Source organism: Ambystoma mexicanum, chromosome 10, assembly GCF_040938575.1.
Source record: "Ambystoma mexicanum isolate Mex_15411 chromosome 10, UKY_AmexF1_1, whole genome shotgun sequence".
NCBI classification, from domain to species: Eukaryota; Metazoa; Chordata; class Amphibia; order Caudata; family Ambystomatidae; genus Ambystoma; species Ambystoma mexicanum.
The window spans coordinates 541672642-541689175 of record NC_090932.1 but is presented as its reverse complement, the minus strand read 5'-3'; the positions used below and the strand labels follow the sequence as shown (position 1 = coordinate 541689175).

The 16534-nt window shown below is 51.5% G+C and overlaps 1 protein-coding gene across 4 annotated transcripts in view; it reads left to right on the top strand.

Annotated features, from left to right (window-relative positions):
* Positions 1-16534, top strand: part of STK25 (serine/threonine kinase 25) — a 1190884-nt gene that overhangs the window by 799891 nt on the left and 374459 nt on the right. For all 4 annotated transcript variants that reach the window (XM_069618115.1, XM_069618117.1, XM_069618114.1 and 1 more), the window contains exon 9: positions 378-440. In XM_069618115.1, the coding sequence (XP_069474216.1) occupies positions 378-440 (63 nt within the window). The remainder of the gene's footprint in view (positions 1-377; positions 441-16534) is intronic.

Here is a 16534-nt window from a genome sequence, read left to right as displayed (position 1 = left end):
TGCATCCAACATGGACTACGATCTTGCCCCAGACAAAAGAGGAATCCTTGCAAAATTTGGTAGCCGTGTGTTCACAATCTTAGCATAGATAACGCTGCATTGAAAAATGTGTTTATTTGTAACCTTTGCTGATCCCCTAAGCGGTCAACTTTGTTGGTGCAGGGATAATGATGCCATCATGCAGCCTATAATGTAGTTTAGTCTTTTATTTACGATTTACCTGTGGAAGTCTTGTCTATTATTTTTGAGTATTCTTAACCTTGTGAATCTTCAGAGGATGCTCTCTGGAAGGGGGTTTGTTTGCATGCTAAGATTACCCAAACCATGTATCATTTTCAAATCCTAGATTGGTTTTCTCTTTCTGTTTAAATTCTCAGACTGTTGAACGTATGCCAAGGTCACAGTGCCTGTCAACTCTGGTCATCCCCGTCTTTAAAGAGGTAAGGGGCACGAAGGACTACTGTTTCATCTTCCACTGGTTTATTGTCAATAAGATCATTCAGATGAGACACCGGATGAGACTGGGAGCAGAGAGAAGGCAGCTACCCAAGATATCTCATTTTTCCTTGTAGTTTTTTCTGCAGGGTGGATTATGAATGTGTCATTGCTGTCTTTCTGTTTTTTATCTTTAACCCGCAGATCATTACATTATCAATATATAAGATTCTGAAATAGAATAGTCGATAACCTCAGAACATGTAAAATGACTTGCTGTACACAAAGTAAACCTATAGCTAAGATAATGCACAATAACGCATCAAATTGTTCTAAAATATTCAGTCTGTTAAGCAGATTTTTGTACAACCCTCTGGTAAGCCCTTTGACCAACATTTCTGCAGTCCCAGTAGAGCCCTGTCTGGCTGGTGATCTTCAGAGGGCCTTCGTGGTACTTAGACCCGGAGTGGTGGGACCAACCCTTTCTGACATTTTCTCGGTACCCAGCCATCTGGGGTCTTCAGAAGCATTCCTGGAACTATCCTGTGGACTGACCAACTCCAGTTTGGGCTCCTTGGTAGAGGCGTTGTGGTTCTGTGTTTTGGCTCTGAACTTTGGGGACCCTCAGTGTGTCCCACAAGAGTCCCACCTGCGCAATCTCGGCATTCCAGCTTCAACGGGACCCAAGATAGGAGGCAGACTCTGACTGCGACAGCTGTGTCCCTTTGTGTCGCTGTGCATGGGTAACAATCATCGAAACCGGCTTCCCCACGTCTGGTCCACTGCCTAGAGGAGTGCTACATCAGTGTGAGTTGTAGTCATCGACCGTAACAGGTTGCACCAACTTCTGTATCCAACCGGACATCTCTTGCACCCGCAACTCAGGGGCTCTGGTGACTGGAAACAACAGCGGCGAAACTGTCTTCCGACGACCTGCCAAGTCTGAAGAGAAACCGGAGTATGTGGGCGGAGTTACAGCAATACTTACCTGCTCCCCTATATCCACCTGTAAATGTTTTGAACACTTTTAAAGTTTTAACTTTGTTTGGCTTTGGCAAAACATGATGCCCAAAGCCCGCCGAAAGCTGGGGATAGTTTTGTTTACTAGAATAGATCGTTACCTGACTTTTGAACCTTTCTCCCATCCACATGTCCCTGCTCCTATAATTTTCTCAGCTCCCAAAACTTCTTGGAAGTTTGTGAACTTTAAGGGCACAAGGCCCCAGTAAACCTAGGGTTGGGCTCTGTTCTTGTGGACAGCCATTGCAAATCTAACTATTACCTTTCCTGGAAGCTGCAGAGTATTACAGTTTGTTTTTTGAAACTCGAAAAGGGGAGTCGAACTAGAGCATGCCAGTAATACTATCCCTAGTGGGACGTCCCATGTACCCATGATCCCTCACGCGTGTAGAACCTCAGATTGTTTTTTTCCGCCATACTAGTCGGACGCATGTTGCGGAGTTCCCTTGGCATTTGCCAATTATACCTAAATAGTGTTAAAAATGTTCCCCGTGATTCCAAGATGGCCGCCGGCAGTGGAGGTCACGTTTAGATCGTGCTCACGCCGGGCCCACAACAAAGAAGCACTTCATCAGCGCAGCTCCGAACGGCTAATACATCGGACGCTTCGCAGCAACCCCCAAAGGTGCGGAGAGCGGATACCAAGCAGAATTTGACCAGACAAGATCCCCTATCCGGAGAACCAGCACGCCGAGTGGGACGCCACCCCTGCCTCTCCGAGGAAGACCCACTGGGCCCAGTGGGGGAGAGAGCACGGAGCACGGCTGCAGGATCCGATCGAGCACTCAGAGTAAAGGGGGTAGCTCCGTCCCCTGCCGCCACAGGAGGACAAGAAAGCCGCTCCGGGGCACAGAGGAGCGCGGTGCCATTCCAGGTGCCGTGGTGGAAGAAGAGCGGCGGCGGGAGCTCCGGAGCACAAACTGGGATGACGTTCCGGCCTCCCCAGCGGCCTGGCTGGCGGGCATTTTCATTCCTTCCGCCCGCAGCCAGCAACGAAGCGGGAAAAAGCAGGAAGACAGCAGCAACAAGACGTGCAGGGCCCCGGGGGTGAGGAGGAGGCACCGCCGCTCCCTGGCTGGACTTGTGTGGAGGGCACCAGTGGCGGAGGACGGCGGAAACAGAGGTGAGGGTGCTTTTGGGGTGCCACTCCCCCCACCCCCGTCTCCCGAACATACAGGGCCCGTGACTGCAGGACATAAATAAGGGAGACGTGGCCCCCGGATTCGCAGTGCGCCCCCGCCATCTTCATATCATAATATTGGGGGACGAGGCGGAGGGGGGCCGTGGGCTCACGGGAGCGATCCTGCATCATCAGCTCTATTTTGGGCAACCCACGCACTCAGGGAGGAACCAGGAGGGACCACAAGACGCACCTCATCCATATACGCAACGGACCAGCGCGCAGTATAGGGGCACGTAGCCCCCGGCTGAATCAGCACAATAAGAAGGAACTGCACAGGTCGTGTTGAGGGGGACCGCTTTGCGGTCCCACCACTACCTCCTGCGAGGCACGCAGGTGCGACTCAAGGCCCTAGCACGCAAGAAGGATGTCACTGCAAAGGGGAAAAAGGGCACCTCACAACCTACGCCGCATACCCAGAAACAGGACACAAGTCTCCTCCAAATGTGGTCCTTGGATGCATCAGCGACCCCAAAAGAAAGTGCAGGGGAAGGCCCCACAACGGGCATAAATCCCCTGAATCAAAGCATTCTCCCGCCGTCGAAGGAGGAAATGTGGTCCTGGTTCACGGAGCTCCAGGACACGTTCATGTCCACAGTCCAGGACCAATTCGCCTCAATGAAGAATGAGATGAAGCAGGTGGTACAGGAGCTGAAGTTAGATGTGGCCAGGCTGGAGGAGAGGACGGACACTGTGGAGTGGTTAGTACAAAACCTAGAAGAGGAGGCGAAACAGCGAAACCTAAGAACATTTGGTGAGACTCACCCATAACCTAGAAATACAGTGTGAAGATCTTGAGAATCGTTCCCGCAGATCCAACATCCGTATTAAGTATGTGCCAGAATCGGTGACGGAAAAAGACCTCAAGAGTGCAATACAGGAGGTATTCAGAGATATTATAGAGGCACAGGAATCAGAGGACATTGGGATAGATAGAATCCACAGAGTTGGCCCAAAGAGATCAGGCGCACCAGGGGAGAGACCAAGAGACGTTTTAGTGGCACTTACATCCTACCCACAAAAGGAACTGATCCTAAGGAAGGCAAGGCAGTTAGATCACATAAGGATGAACGGAGTGGATATTCAATTGTACCAGGATCTGGCCTCGGCAACACTCTTAAAAAGAAGGGAGATGGCCCCACTGGTGAGGGAATTGGTGAAGAAAGAAATTAGTTATAAATGGACATTCCCGTTTGGTCTACTATTTGAGTGGGAGGACAAGCAGAGAAGAGTGACCACTTATGAGGAAGGCCTCCATATAATGGACTGGAGTACAGATGAAGTGGAAGCCAGAGCGGTCAGGACCAAAGGGGACCCGCACAAAAGGCCAAGAGGATGGGAAGAAGTACGCCATGAGAAGAAACCAAATGGGAGGGGGATGGTGGGGTCGCATTCAGGGAATCACCAGAGATATGTATGAAGGGAGGACGGCGCATCTTACTAAGGGGGTGTCGGAGGAGGAAGTATCAGTAGACCTCGGAACACCAAATAACTTGAGGCCCAGCAGGGGAATGGGGGGGAACACCGCTGAGGCCTGAGGATGAAGCGGGGGAAGGGATTACATCAGGCGGGAACAATGGTAGAAGCAGTAGATCAGATGAGATGGGGAAGCTAAGAATATATTCACAAAATGTAAGGGGGCTGAATTCACCGGTGAAACGGAAAAAGATGGAGCATATGGTGAGAAGGGAAAAAGCGTACATTCTGCTCCTCCAGGAGATGCATATTAAGGCCCTAGATAAAAAGAAAGTCCGCCTCGGGGGATATTCGATCTGGGCGCAGGCAAATGCAGGGGAAAAAAGAGCAGGAGTGATGATCGCCGCAAGGGACGGCTTGGGGGCAAACCTCGTAGATACTCGAGTGGACAGGGAAGGGAGATTCGCATTTGCCAATATATCTATAGAGGGTCTCAGGTTCACCTTAGCGGCAATTTACTTGCCGAATACGGGGCAGGATGGATTCCTTAGAGACACCCTGGGGAAGCTGGAGGAATTCGCAAAGGGGGAGATAATATTGGGAGGAGATTTGAACTTGGCTTGGCATCCCAGTCTGGACAGGAGTGCGGGGGAACGCAGGCGCATGGGTCCCCATCCAAACAACTTAGACAGAGGATGGAACAGATGGCATTACGGGATGCGTGGAGAGAATTGAAGGGACAAGACAGCGGATTCACGTACTACTCGCACGTGCATAACACGATGTCGAGGATAGTCTATATATGGGTCTCGGTGGGACTGGTTGGGAGAATCCTAGGTGTAGAAAAGGGATCGATAGCCTTATCGGATCACGCCCCGCTATGGCTTGATCTACAAACCCCCGGAAGGGGGGTGGTCTCTGGAGATGGAGACTGCCGTCCGATATTTTAACGGACCAAGCGTTGGGGGAGGAACTAAGGGATAAAATCAAAGAATTCTTTGAACTGAATGACAATGGAGAAGGCCCACTGGGGTCAGTATGGGAAGCCTTTAAGGCGGTAACTAGGGGGTAATATAATAGCGCTAAAAGCAGCTAAAGACCAACAGCATCAGGAATGGGAAAGAACGCTTGAGAAGAAGCTAACTGAAATCCAAGGGGAGCTAACAACTCATCCCACAAGAAGCATCAAGAAAGTACTGAAACATGTACAGGGACAACTAGAGATGCTCCGCAACAAAAAAGCTGAGAAATCCCTCCTCTACCTTAAACAGCGATACTACATCAGGGCCAATAAGGCGGACAAATACTTGGCGAGACAGCTAAGAGATGAACAGAAATCAATGACGATATTGAACATCAAAGACGCACAAGGGAACCCTTACACAAATACAAAGGATATTAGGGGATGCCTTTTAATGTTTACTACCAAAAACTGTATGCAACAGAGCACCCAGATGAAGAGAGACAAGATAGATTCCTACGATCCATACCCATTCCGACTATAGCAGAAGAGGATAAGCAGACCCTGGAAGCGAGGATCAGTGAAGAAGAGGTCAGAGGGGCAATAAAGGGCCTTCCAATCTCGAAGGCACCAGGCCCGGACGGCTTTAAAGCCCCGTTCTATAAAAAAATATGCAGATATACTAGTTCCGGTCCTAACAAGGTTATTCAACACTTTCAAAGACAGTGGAAACGTAACTCCATCCATGAATGAGGCAAAAGTCCTTGTGTTCCATAAAACAGGTAAAAACCCCTCCCTCCCGAGCTCTTATCGCCCGATAGCCCTAATAAATTTAGACGCAAAAATATACACAAAGGTGTTGGCAGCCAGATTGTCACCCCTCCTCCCGACCCTAATCGACACAGACCAATCAGGCTTTATCCCCGGTAGGCAAACGCACAATAATTTAAGAAGAGTAACCCATCTGATAGAATAAAATAGGCATTACCCACACACCTGCAGTATTACTCGCATTGGACGCCGAAAAGGCTTTTGACCGTGTAGAATGGTCCATTCTTTTCAAGACACTGAAGCACATGGGATTCGGGGAACAATTTATAAGCATGGTAAAAGCCAATTACAACTCCCCAACGATCAGAATAACTATCAATGGAGAGGTCACGGAAAGGGTGGAGATTTATAGGGGTACGAAGCATGGTTGCCCCTTCTCACCCTTGTTATATGCTATTTGTTTTGGAGCCCCTCCTAATTAAGATAAGGGAATCAGAGGGGGTAAGGGGGATTGAGATGGCAGGCAGGCAACACAAAGTTATGGCATACGCGGATGAAATGCTGCTAGCCTTGGAGGACCCAAGGAAATCCTTGCCGAGAACCATAGAAATACTCGAAGAATTTCGGGGGATTTCAGGCCTGAAGATCAACAGGGGAAAATCTGAGATTATGCTCCTTGCAGGGAACAAAGAGGCACTAGAAACAGTGGCCGGCAAGCTAAATATTAAAACAGTGGAGGAGGGCATCAAATACTTAGGGGTGACACTCATGCACAGGGTAGACAAGATTTATAAAGGTAACTACACATAACTCATGGACAGAGTCAAGAAGGATCTAGAAAGGTGGTGCCCCCTTATGATCTTGTGGTGGGGAAGGATACAATCAGTAAAAATGAACATACTCCCAAGGGTCCTATACTATTTCTATGCCCTCCCAGTAACAGTCCCTGACTCCTTCTTTAGAGCTCTCTCCAAGGCCATATTGCAATTTGTTTGGAACAAAAGACCACCGAGGGTCGCCAGAGCCATCCTCACGGCTCCAATAAAGGCGGGCGGAATGTCCCTACCCCACTTTAAGAAATACTATCAGGCAGCCCAACTCTGGGTCTTGAAGGAATGGCTAGGGGAGGACCAACAGACGACCTGGGTAACACAGGACAGGGCGGTCGCACGGACCCCCCTGGAGGATCTACTGTGGAAACATACACAACACAGACATGTGAACCTCCGAATTAGTGAGGTCATGGGGACAACCTTGAAAGCGTGGGATGACCAAACCAGAAAAGGGAATATGACCACCCCACTGGCCCCCTTCATGCCAATTTGCAGGAACCCACAGTTCCCACCAGGGCTGGAACCTGGCAGTTTTGAGAGGTGGGAAGCAGCTGGTTACAGGACGATCGGAGAAATGATCCAGGACAAAGGAATACGATCAATTGCGGAATGTAAAAGTATGTGGAAGCTAACAGAAGCTGACAGATTTAAATATGAGCAGTTAAAATACTGGCCGAGTACCCAGGAGGTCTTTCAGGCAGCCACGAGGGACCTCGCACCATTTGAGACGTATACTATAACAAACCCAGGGGACAAAAAGCTGGTGTCTACACTGTACAACTACATTAACACACAAGAAGAAGTTAAATGGACATACATGGGGAGATGGGAGGACACGCTAGGTGAGGAAATCACCAGGCAGCAATGGGAGGAAATGTGGGCCAGCATCCCCAGACTAACTAGGGCCGTCCAAACCAGAGAAATGTGGTGGAAAGTTATCACTCAATGGCACTACACCCCAGAGAGGCTAAAGTCAATGCATCCGGACACGTCGGATCTCTGTTGGAGGGGGTGCATGGATGTGGGTACCTGGAGACATATCTGGTGGGATTGTCAGGTAGTGAGGGGCTTCTGGAGAGAAGTGCAAATGGAACTAAGATATTTCCAGTGGCTGGTCAGATGGGAGAGAGGGTGTGGATGTGTGGATTTAAAGACTCACAGGCCAAAACACTTCACAAATCACAGTGGAAGAGTTTTATGAGCCTGGTCATTGTAGCTTGGGCAACTATAGCTCAAAACTGGAAGAAACAAGACCCACCACTGGTATTCACATGGCTGCAAAAGGTCTGGTCTCAAATGACTATGGAAATGATTACGTACCATCTCCAGGACCAGAGGAATACCTTCACGAAGGAATGGTGACCAGTGCTGGAATACCTGAACTCCGACTATATGGAACAGTGGTGCCCACACAATATCAAAATATCGGACATATTCAGCACGAAAAGTTCCCGAACAGACTGACACAGAGGACCCAAATTCTTCCGGGGGGGGGGGGGGGGGGGAGTGGGAGGTTGGGGAGATCCGTTGTTTTCTTTGTTACTTTGTGAAAATAATAAAAACACGTTTAAAAAAAAAATGTTCCCCATTATCTTCCATCCTACGCCGAAGATGGACATCAGCGAAGATCAAGGGAACCAGCTGTCGAAAACTACATGACGGACCTTGGGCCTTGGAAGGCCTCTGGCCTCGGCCCTGTACAAGTAGGGAGAGTGGGGAAGGGTGGTCATAACTTTCCCACATTTATTTCCTACATATACACAGCCTGCTGCCAGATTTTCACATATGGAGAATACTCCTTTCAAATTCTGCCCTCAGTGTAACAGGAAGTTTCCCTGGGTAAATAAGCACAATACGTGCAATCTGTGTCTCCCACGAGACCATCCCAAGGCTACGTGTCAAGCTTGTAAGCTCTTCAAGCCAAAAACACTTAAGGACCGCTCGATGAAGCGCTGGGCCAACTACGCCAGGCAGCTAGAGGCCATGGACGTTGAAAGGTTGTTCAGTGATGGCAGCAACACCACCGTATCGGACGGCGAGGGCAGAGGGGTGACTTCTGACACCCACGCGCAAGCCCCCGACCTCAGAGGACTGGCCAGCGGCCCAGTTATGGGGACAACACCCGGCGGCAGAAGCGCAACCCACACCACTTCCTCTAAACACATCAGCCCCACCCGTGACTCGACACGCATATCGAGCGATCAGCAATGGAAGGCACAGAGAGAGCGGTCCAACGATCATGTGTCCTCTGGGCGTTCCCGTTCGCAATCGCCACATGACAAAGTCCACCCGTGCGCGGTTGAAAAAGGTGCCGCACTCCCAATAGTTCCGGAGGCTCGATCGTCAGAAAACGGTTTTGACCCCTATGCTCCCAAGTCAAAGCGCGTAGCGTCTACTCCCGAGATTCGGCACCTACCTTCTACTACCTCCGAATCTTGATGCAAAGCGTCAAGGACAACCTCCAAACCTCGACGCAAAGTGTTGAAACCCTTGGAAACCCCTAAAACCTCCGGAAAACATTACTCTAGTCACGGGAAAGGGGATAAGCAACACACGAAACCTTCAGAACACCATAAAGAAAAACAGAAGGCTCCTAAAGTGATAGAGAAGTCCAAAGTCCCTGACACTACTCCTAAGAGTAAAATTGTCCCTCCCACTCCTCATGATATGGGCATGGATGAGGAACCAGAACAGGAGAGGTGTATTCCCAGTTCCAAGGAATGGAACTCAGCGGATATTGATAGGGTGATGAGAAGGATGCCTTTTTTTTTTTGCAGACTTCTATGAAAAAGACCCTAATTATTTCCACAGCTATGCCAACACACCAGCTACCTCTGCCCCTTCGGGGTCCAAGGACTCTCAACCCCCTACTAAAAGGCTCTGCTCTGAGGCTTCGGCTCAGGGATTGGTTTCAGACCCTTTGCTAATTGAACCTTACCATCCAGAGTCATATGGAGTGGAGACAGAAACACATTTTCTGGAAGACCAGACAGGGCTTTCTTATTGAGGAGGAGCAGGAGAAGGAGGAGGAGGAGGAGGAGGAGGAGGAGGACTCACCGATTGATAATCCGCCACTCCTCAATGAGGTACTGGCTAAAGCAGCAGGTCATTTTCAGATAGACACACAGGGTGTCCAAGAAGATAGGGATTTCTCGCAAGAAATCCTAGGGGACAAGAGAGCCATTACCCAGGCTATCCCGATATTAAAATCTTTCCAGCGTAGAATTGATCCCTCGCTGGTAACCCCAAATCTTACTTGTGCAGTGATTCCTCGAGTGGAAAGATTATTCCGGGCCGCACCCTCCAGTCCCATGTGCATAAGGGGTCAATTAAAACCCGACTCCCTGGTAGTAACAACCACCAGAAAGAGGGCAGGTACACCACTAGCTTCTTCAGAAGCACCTCCCGATAAGGAGAGCAAAAAGATATATGCTCTGGGTTGGAAAGTTGCCTCCACGTCAGCCTATCAGGCTCGTATTGCTAACAGTACCACTATTTTAGCAAGCTATTACTGCCATTGTGGGAACAAGTAGCTGCTCTAGTAGCCTCTGCACCTGAACCACTAAAAGGCCAGTTGGCCCAACTTGCAGATGCAGCAGACGCATCCTTAAAACAAATTTTGATGCAGTAGATAATGCTGGAAGATTGATAGCTGAAGGCACAGTAATAAAATGCCACGCTTGGCTAAGGCAGTCGAGGTCCAAACCCGAGACCCAAGCCACGCTTATAGACATGCCGGTAGAGCCGAACGTTCTATTCGGCAGGGAAGTGGAAGAGGCACTAAAGACAGCTAAAGATGAGTATGAGACCCTAAAATCTCTCGGCATCTCACAAATAAACCTTCAGGTCAGAGGGGAAATAATAATTTTCATTGCTTTTGCGGCCAAAGCTCCCAGAGGGGTCCCAACTACTACCAAAATCAAGGAACCTCCTGGGGCAACAATCAGTTCCAAACATCACAGGGATTCACCAGAGGCCAGCGCAGGGGCCGCACTAGAGGTGTAGAGAGCCCCGCCAGAGGTGGTACGCTACCTAGTAAACAGTGAGGTTCCGCTTCGTGTCCCCTCCCATGCATCCCCAGTAGGGGGGCGCATTTCCACCTTCACCCACACATGGGAGGGGATCACTTCGGACAGATGGGTGCTGTCCACAGTGTCCGCAGGATACTGTATAGAACTATTGGCGCGCCCCCACGACCATCCTCCAATACAGAAGGTACACTCGTTGGAGCACCAGAAAATCCTTCTCGAGGAGATTGCCACTCTACTTGCAAAGGACGTCATAGAACTCATCCCGGGCAACCAGGTAAACAGGGGTTTTTATTCAACCTACTTCCTTGTGCCAAAAAAAGATCTAGCAATGTGCCCAGCATTCGATTTGCGCCCTGCAAACAAGTATATCAAGCCACAAAAATTCTGCATGACTTCACTCCAAGAGGCAACATTGGATATGAAAGATGCCTATTTTCATATTTCAATGTTCCCAGCGCACAGAAGATTCTTGTGTTTCAAAATAAACAACCAGCACTACCAGTTCAAAGTGCTGCCCTTCGATATAGCCTCGGCTCCAAGGGTATTCACCAAGGTACTGGCGGTGGTGGCGGCGCACCTACGCAGGGAGGCAATCCCAGTTTTCCCCTTACCTGGATGACTGGCTCATCACAGGGGAAACCCTCTTAATTTGCAACCTGAATATTCAAAAAACAATCGACCTCTTCTTCCAATTGGGCTTCTCAATCGACGAGAAAAAATCAAGCCTGGTGCCACGCACCTCAAAACAGTTCCTAGGAGCTGTCCTAAACACCCAAGAGGGGTTGGCCTTTCCATCAGAGGAAAGAATTCGGAACCTGTTGCTGCAAATTCCTCAATATCAGTCTGGTCGCCAAATAAGGGTGCGCAAAGTGATGCGTTTGCTAGGCATGATGGCATCTTGCATTTACCTGGTTCCCCATGTGCGCCTGCGCATGCGACCCATGCAGGAATGGTTGGCGAAACAGTGGTCTCAAGCAAGTGGTCAGTGGGACTATCTAGTGGTAGTTTCGCCAACACTAGTACAGAGTCTTCGCTGGTGGACAAGCGAATCTAACTAAGGGGAAACCCTGCTACGATCCAGAGATATAGGCCGTTGTCACAACATACGCCTCCCTAGCAGGGTGGGGAGCGCACTACCTGCACCATACAGTGCAGGGTCTCTGGTCTCACACAGTGGCTCAGAACCACATCAATCTGCCACAACTTCTGTCAGTCTTCAGAGCGCTTTGGGCATTCAAACCCCTCCTATCCAACCAGTCGGTGCAGATCCTAACAGACGGCACAACTGCAATGTTTTACCTAAACAAATTCGACCTCCCAATCTGTCCAGGCTTGCCCAGAAAATTTGGAAATGGGCACTCAGACGGAACATTTACTTGTCATCCCAACATGCTCCAGGGGAACTCAACTCGCTAGCAGATGCTCTGAGCAGAGATCCCCTCCCCGAGGAACACAAGTGGCAACTACACGAAGAAGTCGTAGGAGACCTCTTCTCTCAGTGGGGTTTCCCCACTATAGACCTATTCGCCACAGGCGAAAACAGGTAATGCCCAGACTTTGCATCCAGGTTCCCCCAGCTAGGCTCCCAAGGGAATGCCCTATTGACGAACTGGTCAGGGATGCCACCAAACCCTCTGATGAGGAAGGTGGTCAACAAGATGCACAGTGAATTGATGACGCTCATCCTGGTTGCTCCTATGTGGGCGAGACAACCATGGTATCCACACCTACGCAAACTGGCGGTGTGCGACCCCAACAAACTCCCGTGCCGGTACAACCTACTCTCCCAGCACAAGGGGTTTACAGTGCATCCTCAACCCAACTCGATGAACTTGGCAGCATGACTCCTGAAGTCATAGAGTTCGGACATCTCAATTTAACTCAGAGATGTATGGATATCCTAAGAGAATCAAGACAGCCTAACACAAGACACTGTTTCGAGGGGATTGGGTCCTCCGACGTATTCCATATCTTTGACAGTAATCACCACATCTGTGCTGCTTCGGAAAAATTTTCGGCGTCTGCGTCCTGCATCGATGACGTCGATGCGCCGTCCCCGAGGACCTCCTCCGACGGCCGACGTCACCCGATGTGATAAGTAGGACGCACGACGCCCGTAGCCTCAGTTCAGTTTTTTCCGTGAACGTGTTCGCTTCGTGAATCGTGGTACGCCTCGACTCTTTGGAGTTTCTGTTGTAATCTTCTCGGTTCTTTGAACCTGTTCGGTTTTGTGAAAAAGCCTGTTCGTGACGATGTCTACCTCGTCTTCAACCCCGCATCCGGGCTTCAAGAAATGCCGGGACTGTGGGTCCAAGATGTCGGTAACGGACTCGCACGACGCCTGCCTCTGGTGCCTCGGGGAGGCCCACGACACGGATGACTGTGTCGACTGCCAGTCGCTCACGGCCAAGGCCTTGCGGGAGCGCAAGAAGTTGTTGTCGGTAGTTAGGGTGTCTAAGCCCCGGAAGTCGAGGTCTGCGGGGCTTTCGACGGATGATTCGAGAGGCAACTCTCCGCGTCATCGTCGGAGGTCCAGTGGGTCTCCTTCCAGCAGTCGGTCTGGCCACTCCTCTGCCTCTTTGAGGTATTCCCGGAAGCACCGGCATTGGTCGCCTTCCCCGTCCTCTTCTGAGGACTCTGCCCATTGGCGGGTCGCTTATCCCACCATGCAAGCGACACCGGAGGAATGGGCTTCCTTCGGGAAGAAGATGTTAGCGATTCTCGAATCGCAGGGCACCGCTCTGTCCACGCCTCCGAGTGGGGTCGGTCGTGATCGGTCGAGAGACACCGCTCGCACGCCTTCGGGCTCTGGTGGTCGGCACGGTTCGCGGGAGAGGTCCCGCTCGGACAAGGGTAACCGTTCTCGCCATGCCCGTTCCAGGTCCCGGTCGTTGACGCGCTCGAGACCGCGTGATCCTGTGCAGTCTTCGAGGAAGACGTCGACGCCTGTGGCGCCGAGGTAGTCGACGGTCTCTCTCGAGGCTCTGCCTCCGAAGGGGTCGTCGACGCTGTCAGCGCCTATGTCATCGAAGGACACGCTCGGAGCTCTGGCTTCGAGACCTGTGTCGACGCCGTTGTTGCTGGCGGTGCTGCGGCTGACGTCGACGCCGATTCTCTCGGCGCCGATTCGTTCGGCGCCCTCGACGCCTTTCGAGGCGGTGGTGTCGGAGGGGCCCCGTGGCACGGGGTAAGCTCCTAGAAAGGCTCTGGCTAAGGTCAGGCATAGCTTTGGTCCCCAGGTGTCTTCCTCTCACCGCCTGGAGTACATTTCAGAGGGTGATGAGGGCTCTGATGAGGGCTTGGTTCTGGTTACGGTGCCAGATGAGCTTCTCTCAGGACATAGCCAATTTGATGACCTGAGGCAGTCACTGCATGATGCCAGTGGACTGGACACCTCTCTGGAGGTGGAGTTTTGTAGGCCTGAGCCTGGCACTCATGCCGATTCTTCGTACCGGCGCCTTATGTCTCAGGTCACCGAGTACTTGGGATGGTCGGCTCCCCCAGGGGAGTTTGTTCAGGATGATCTCACAGACATCCTCGATCTTGGTCCCCCCACTGACCCGGTACTTCCGTTTCATATGGCTCTGCAGAGAAGGGTGGCAGCGGGTTGGACTGCTCCGGAGAGTCTCCCGGCAGTGGGCAAGTCTTTGTCGCGAAAATACCGTCCAGCCAGTAGCGACCCCTGCTACTAGTCCAGGCACCCCACTCCAGAGAGTTTGGTGGTGCAGGCGGCTACGGCCCCGGCAAAGCAGGCATTGTATCCTACCATCCCTCCGGATAGGGAAGACAAACGTTTTGATGGCTGGGCGAAGAAAGTGTTTTCTTCAGGGGGTATGGCGCTTCAGGCGGCCAACTCCGTATGCCTTGTCTTGTTTCACACACACTCTGTGGAACTGTGTTGCATTAGCGGCTGAACACATTCCCGAAGGGGACGAACGGGATGGTTTCCTTGCTATGGTCCAGGATGGCAAGGATGCCATGTGTGAGGCCGTTCAGTCGGGTTTGGACATGGCAGATTGTGTCAGCCGGTCCATGGCGGCGAGCACCGTAATACGCAGGTTTGCATGGTTGTGGAAGTCGGGGTTCGCTCCTGATGTGCAGTCCCGGCTCCTCAACATGCCCTTTGACGGTGAACATCTTTTTGGCAGCAAGGCTGACAAGAGCCTTGAGAGGTTGCAGACCTCCAAAGCTGCAGCAAAGTCATTGGGCGCTGCAGTTCGACAACCTCCGCCTTTTCGTCCTAGGGGACAACAATGGATGGGAGGTTCCTTTCGTTATTACTCGTCCTTCAGTAAAGCGAGAGGAGCTGTCAGTCAGAGGCCACCGTAGGAGTACCAGAGGTGGAAAACAGGGTACTCGAGGTGCCAAGGCCGCTCGGGCAGTTGCCTCTTTGCCCTCAGGCAACGCCGCAGCCACTACCACTCAGTCAGGAGGCCATGTCCCATGGTTCGCCGGTTGGGGGAAGGCTGGCGCAGCATCTTGTAGAGTGGCGTGCCATTACTTCAGATGTGTGGGTTCTGGAGATCATAACCCACGTCTACTGTCTTCCCTTTCGGCACCGGTCTCACGACAATCCACCTGGGAACCTCTCTTTGAAGAGTCCGGATCCGATCCTTGCACAGGAAATTCAAGCCCTGCTGGAGAAAGGCGCCATAGAACTGGTGCCTGTAGCGAAGAGGAACAAGGGATGGTATTCCCCTTATTTTTTGATTTCGAAGAAAGAGGGGGGATTGAGACCCATCATGGACTTGCGCGGTTTGAACAAACTCCTCAGGAAGGACAAGTTCAAGATGGTTACTCTCTCTCAAGTCCTCCAAGCCCTTCAATTTCAGGACTGGTTGGTGTCTCTCGACCTCAAGGACGCTTACTTCCATGTGCCAATCCATCCCAAGCACAAGAAGTACCTGAGGTTCGCGGTTGGCGACTCGCACTTTCAGTTTCGGGCCATGCCGTTCGGATTGACCTCCTCCCCGAGGGTTTTCACCAAGCTCATGGTGGTGGTGGCAGCGCATATCAGGAAAGAGGGGATTCACGTCTACCCCTACCTGGACGATTGGTTGATCAGGAGGAGCTCTCCCGGGCAAGTCCTGGATCATCTGTCCATCACCTGCCACTCCCTTCACAAGCTGGACTTCTCCTTCAATTTAAAGAAGTCCCATTTGACGCCATCACAGCGGCTCCAGTACATTGGAGCAGTGCTCGGCACATCCCTGGGGCTGTTTTCTCCTCCCAGGGCGAGGGCTCTTCACATTCAGCAGATGGTGCACAAGTTTCAACTTGCCCAGACGCTCCTGGCGTTCGAGTTCTTGAGGTTGCTCGGCTTCATGGCATCATTCTTTTGGTGCCAGAGGCTCATCTGCATATGAGATCTTTGCAGTGGACACTCAAGATGCAGTGGTCGCAATCTTCCGGCAGGATGTCGGACCCTGTTCAGGTGCCGCCCTTGGTCGCCCAGGACCTTCTCTGGTGGGCCGTCGAAGGCAATCTGATGAAGGGGGCTCCGTTTTGGCTTCCCTGGCCAGAGGTGACGATTGTGACAGACACATCCCTCACGGGATGGGGAGCTCATGCCAACGAGTTGACAGTCAGCGGTCGTTGGTCTCCGTCAGAGTCCAGACTCCATATCAATCTGTTGGAGCTGAGGGCCGTCAGGCTAGCCCTGAAGGCTTTTCTGCCGACTGTGCGAGGAAAGAGTGTCCTGATCCTAACGGACAACACAGTGGCCATGCACTACCTCAACAAAAAGGGGGGGGCAGGGTCACTTCCTCTGTGCAGGGAGGCGATACAGCTCGAGTTCTGGGCCATCCAGCGGGAAGTTTCGATCTCGGCTGTTCATCTGGCCGGAGACAACAACGAGACGGTGGACGCTCTGAGCAGGCAGAGCACG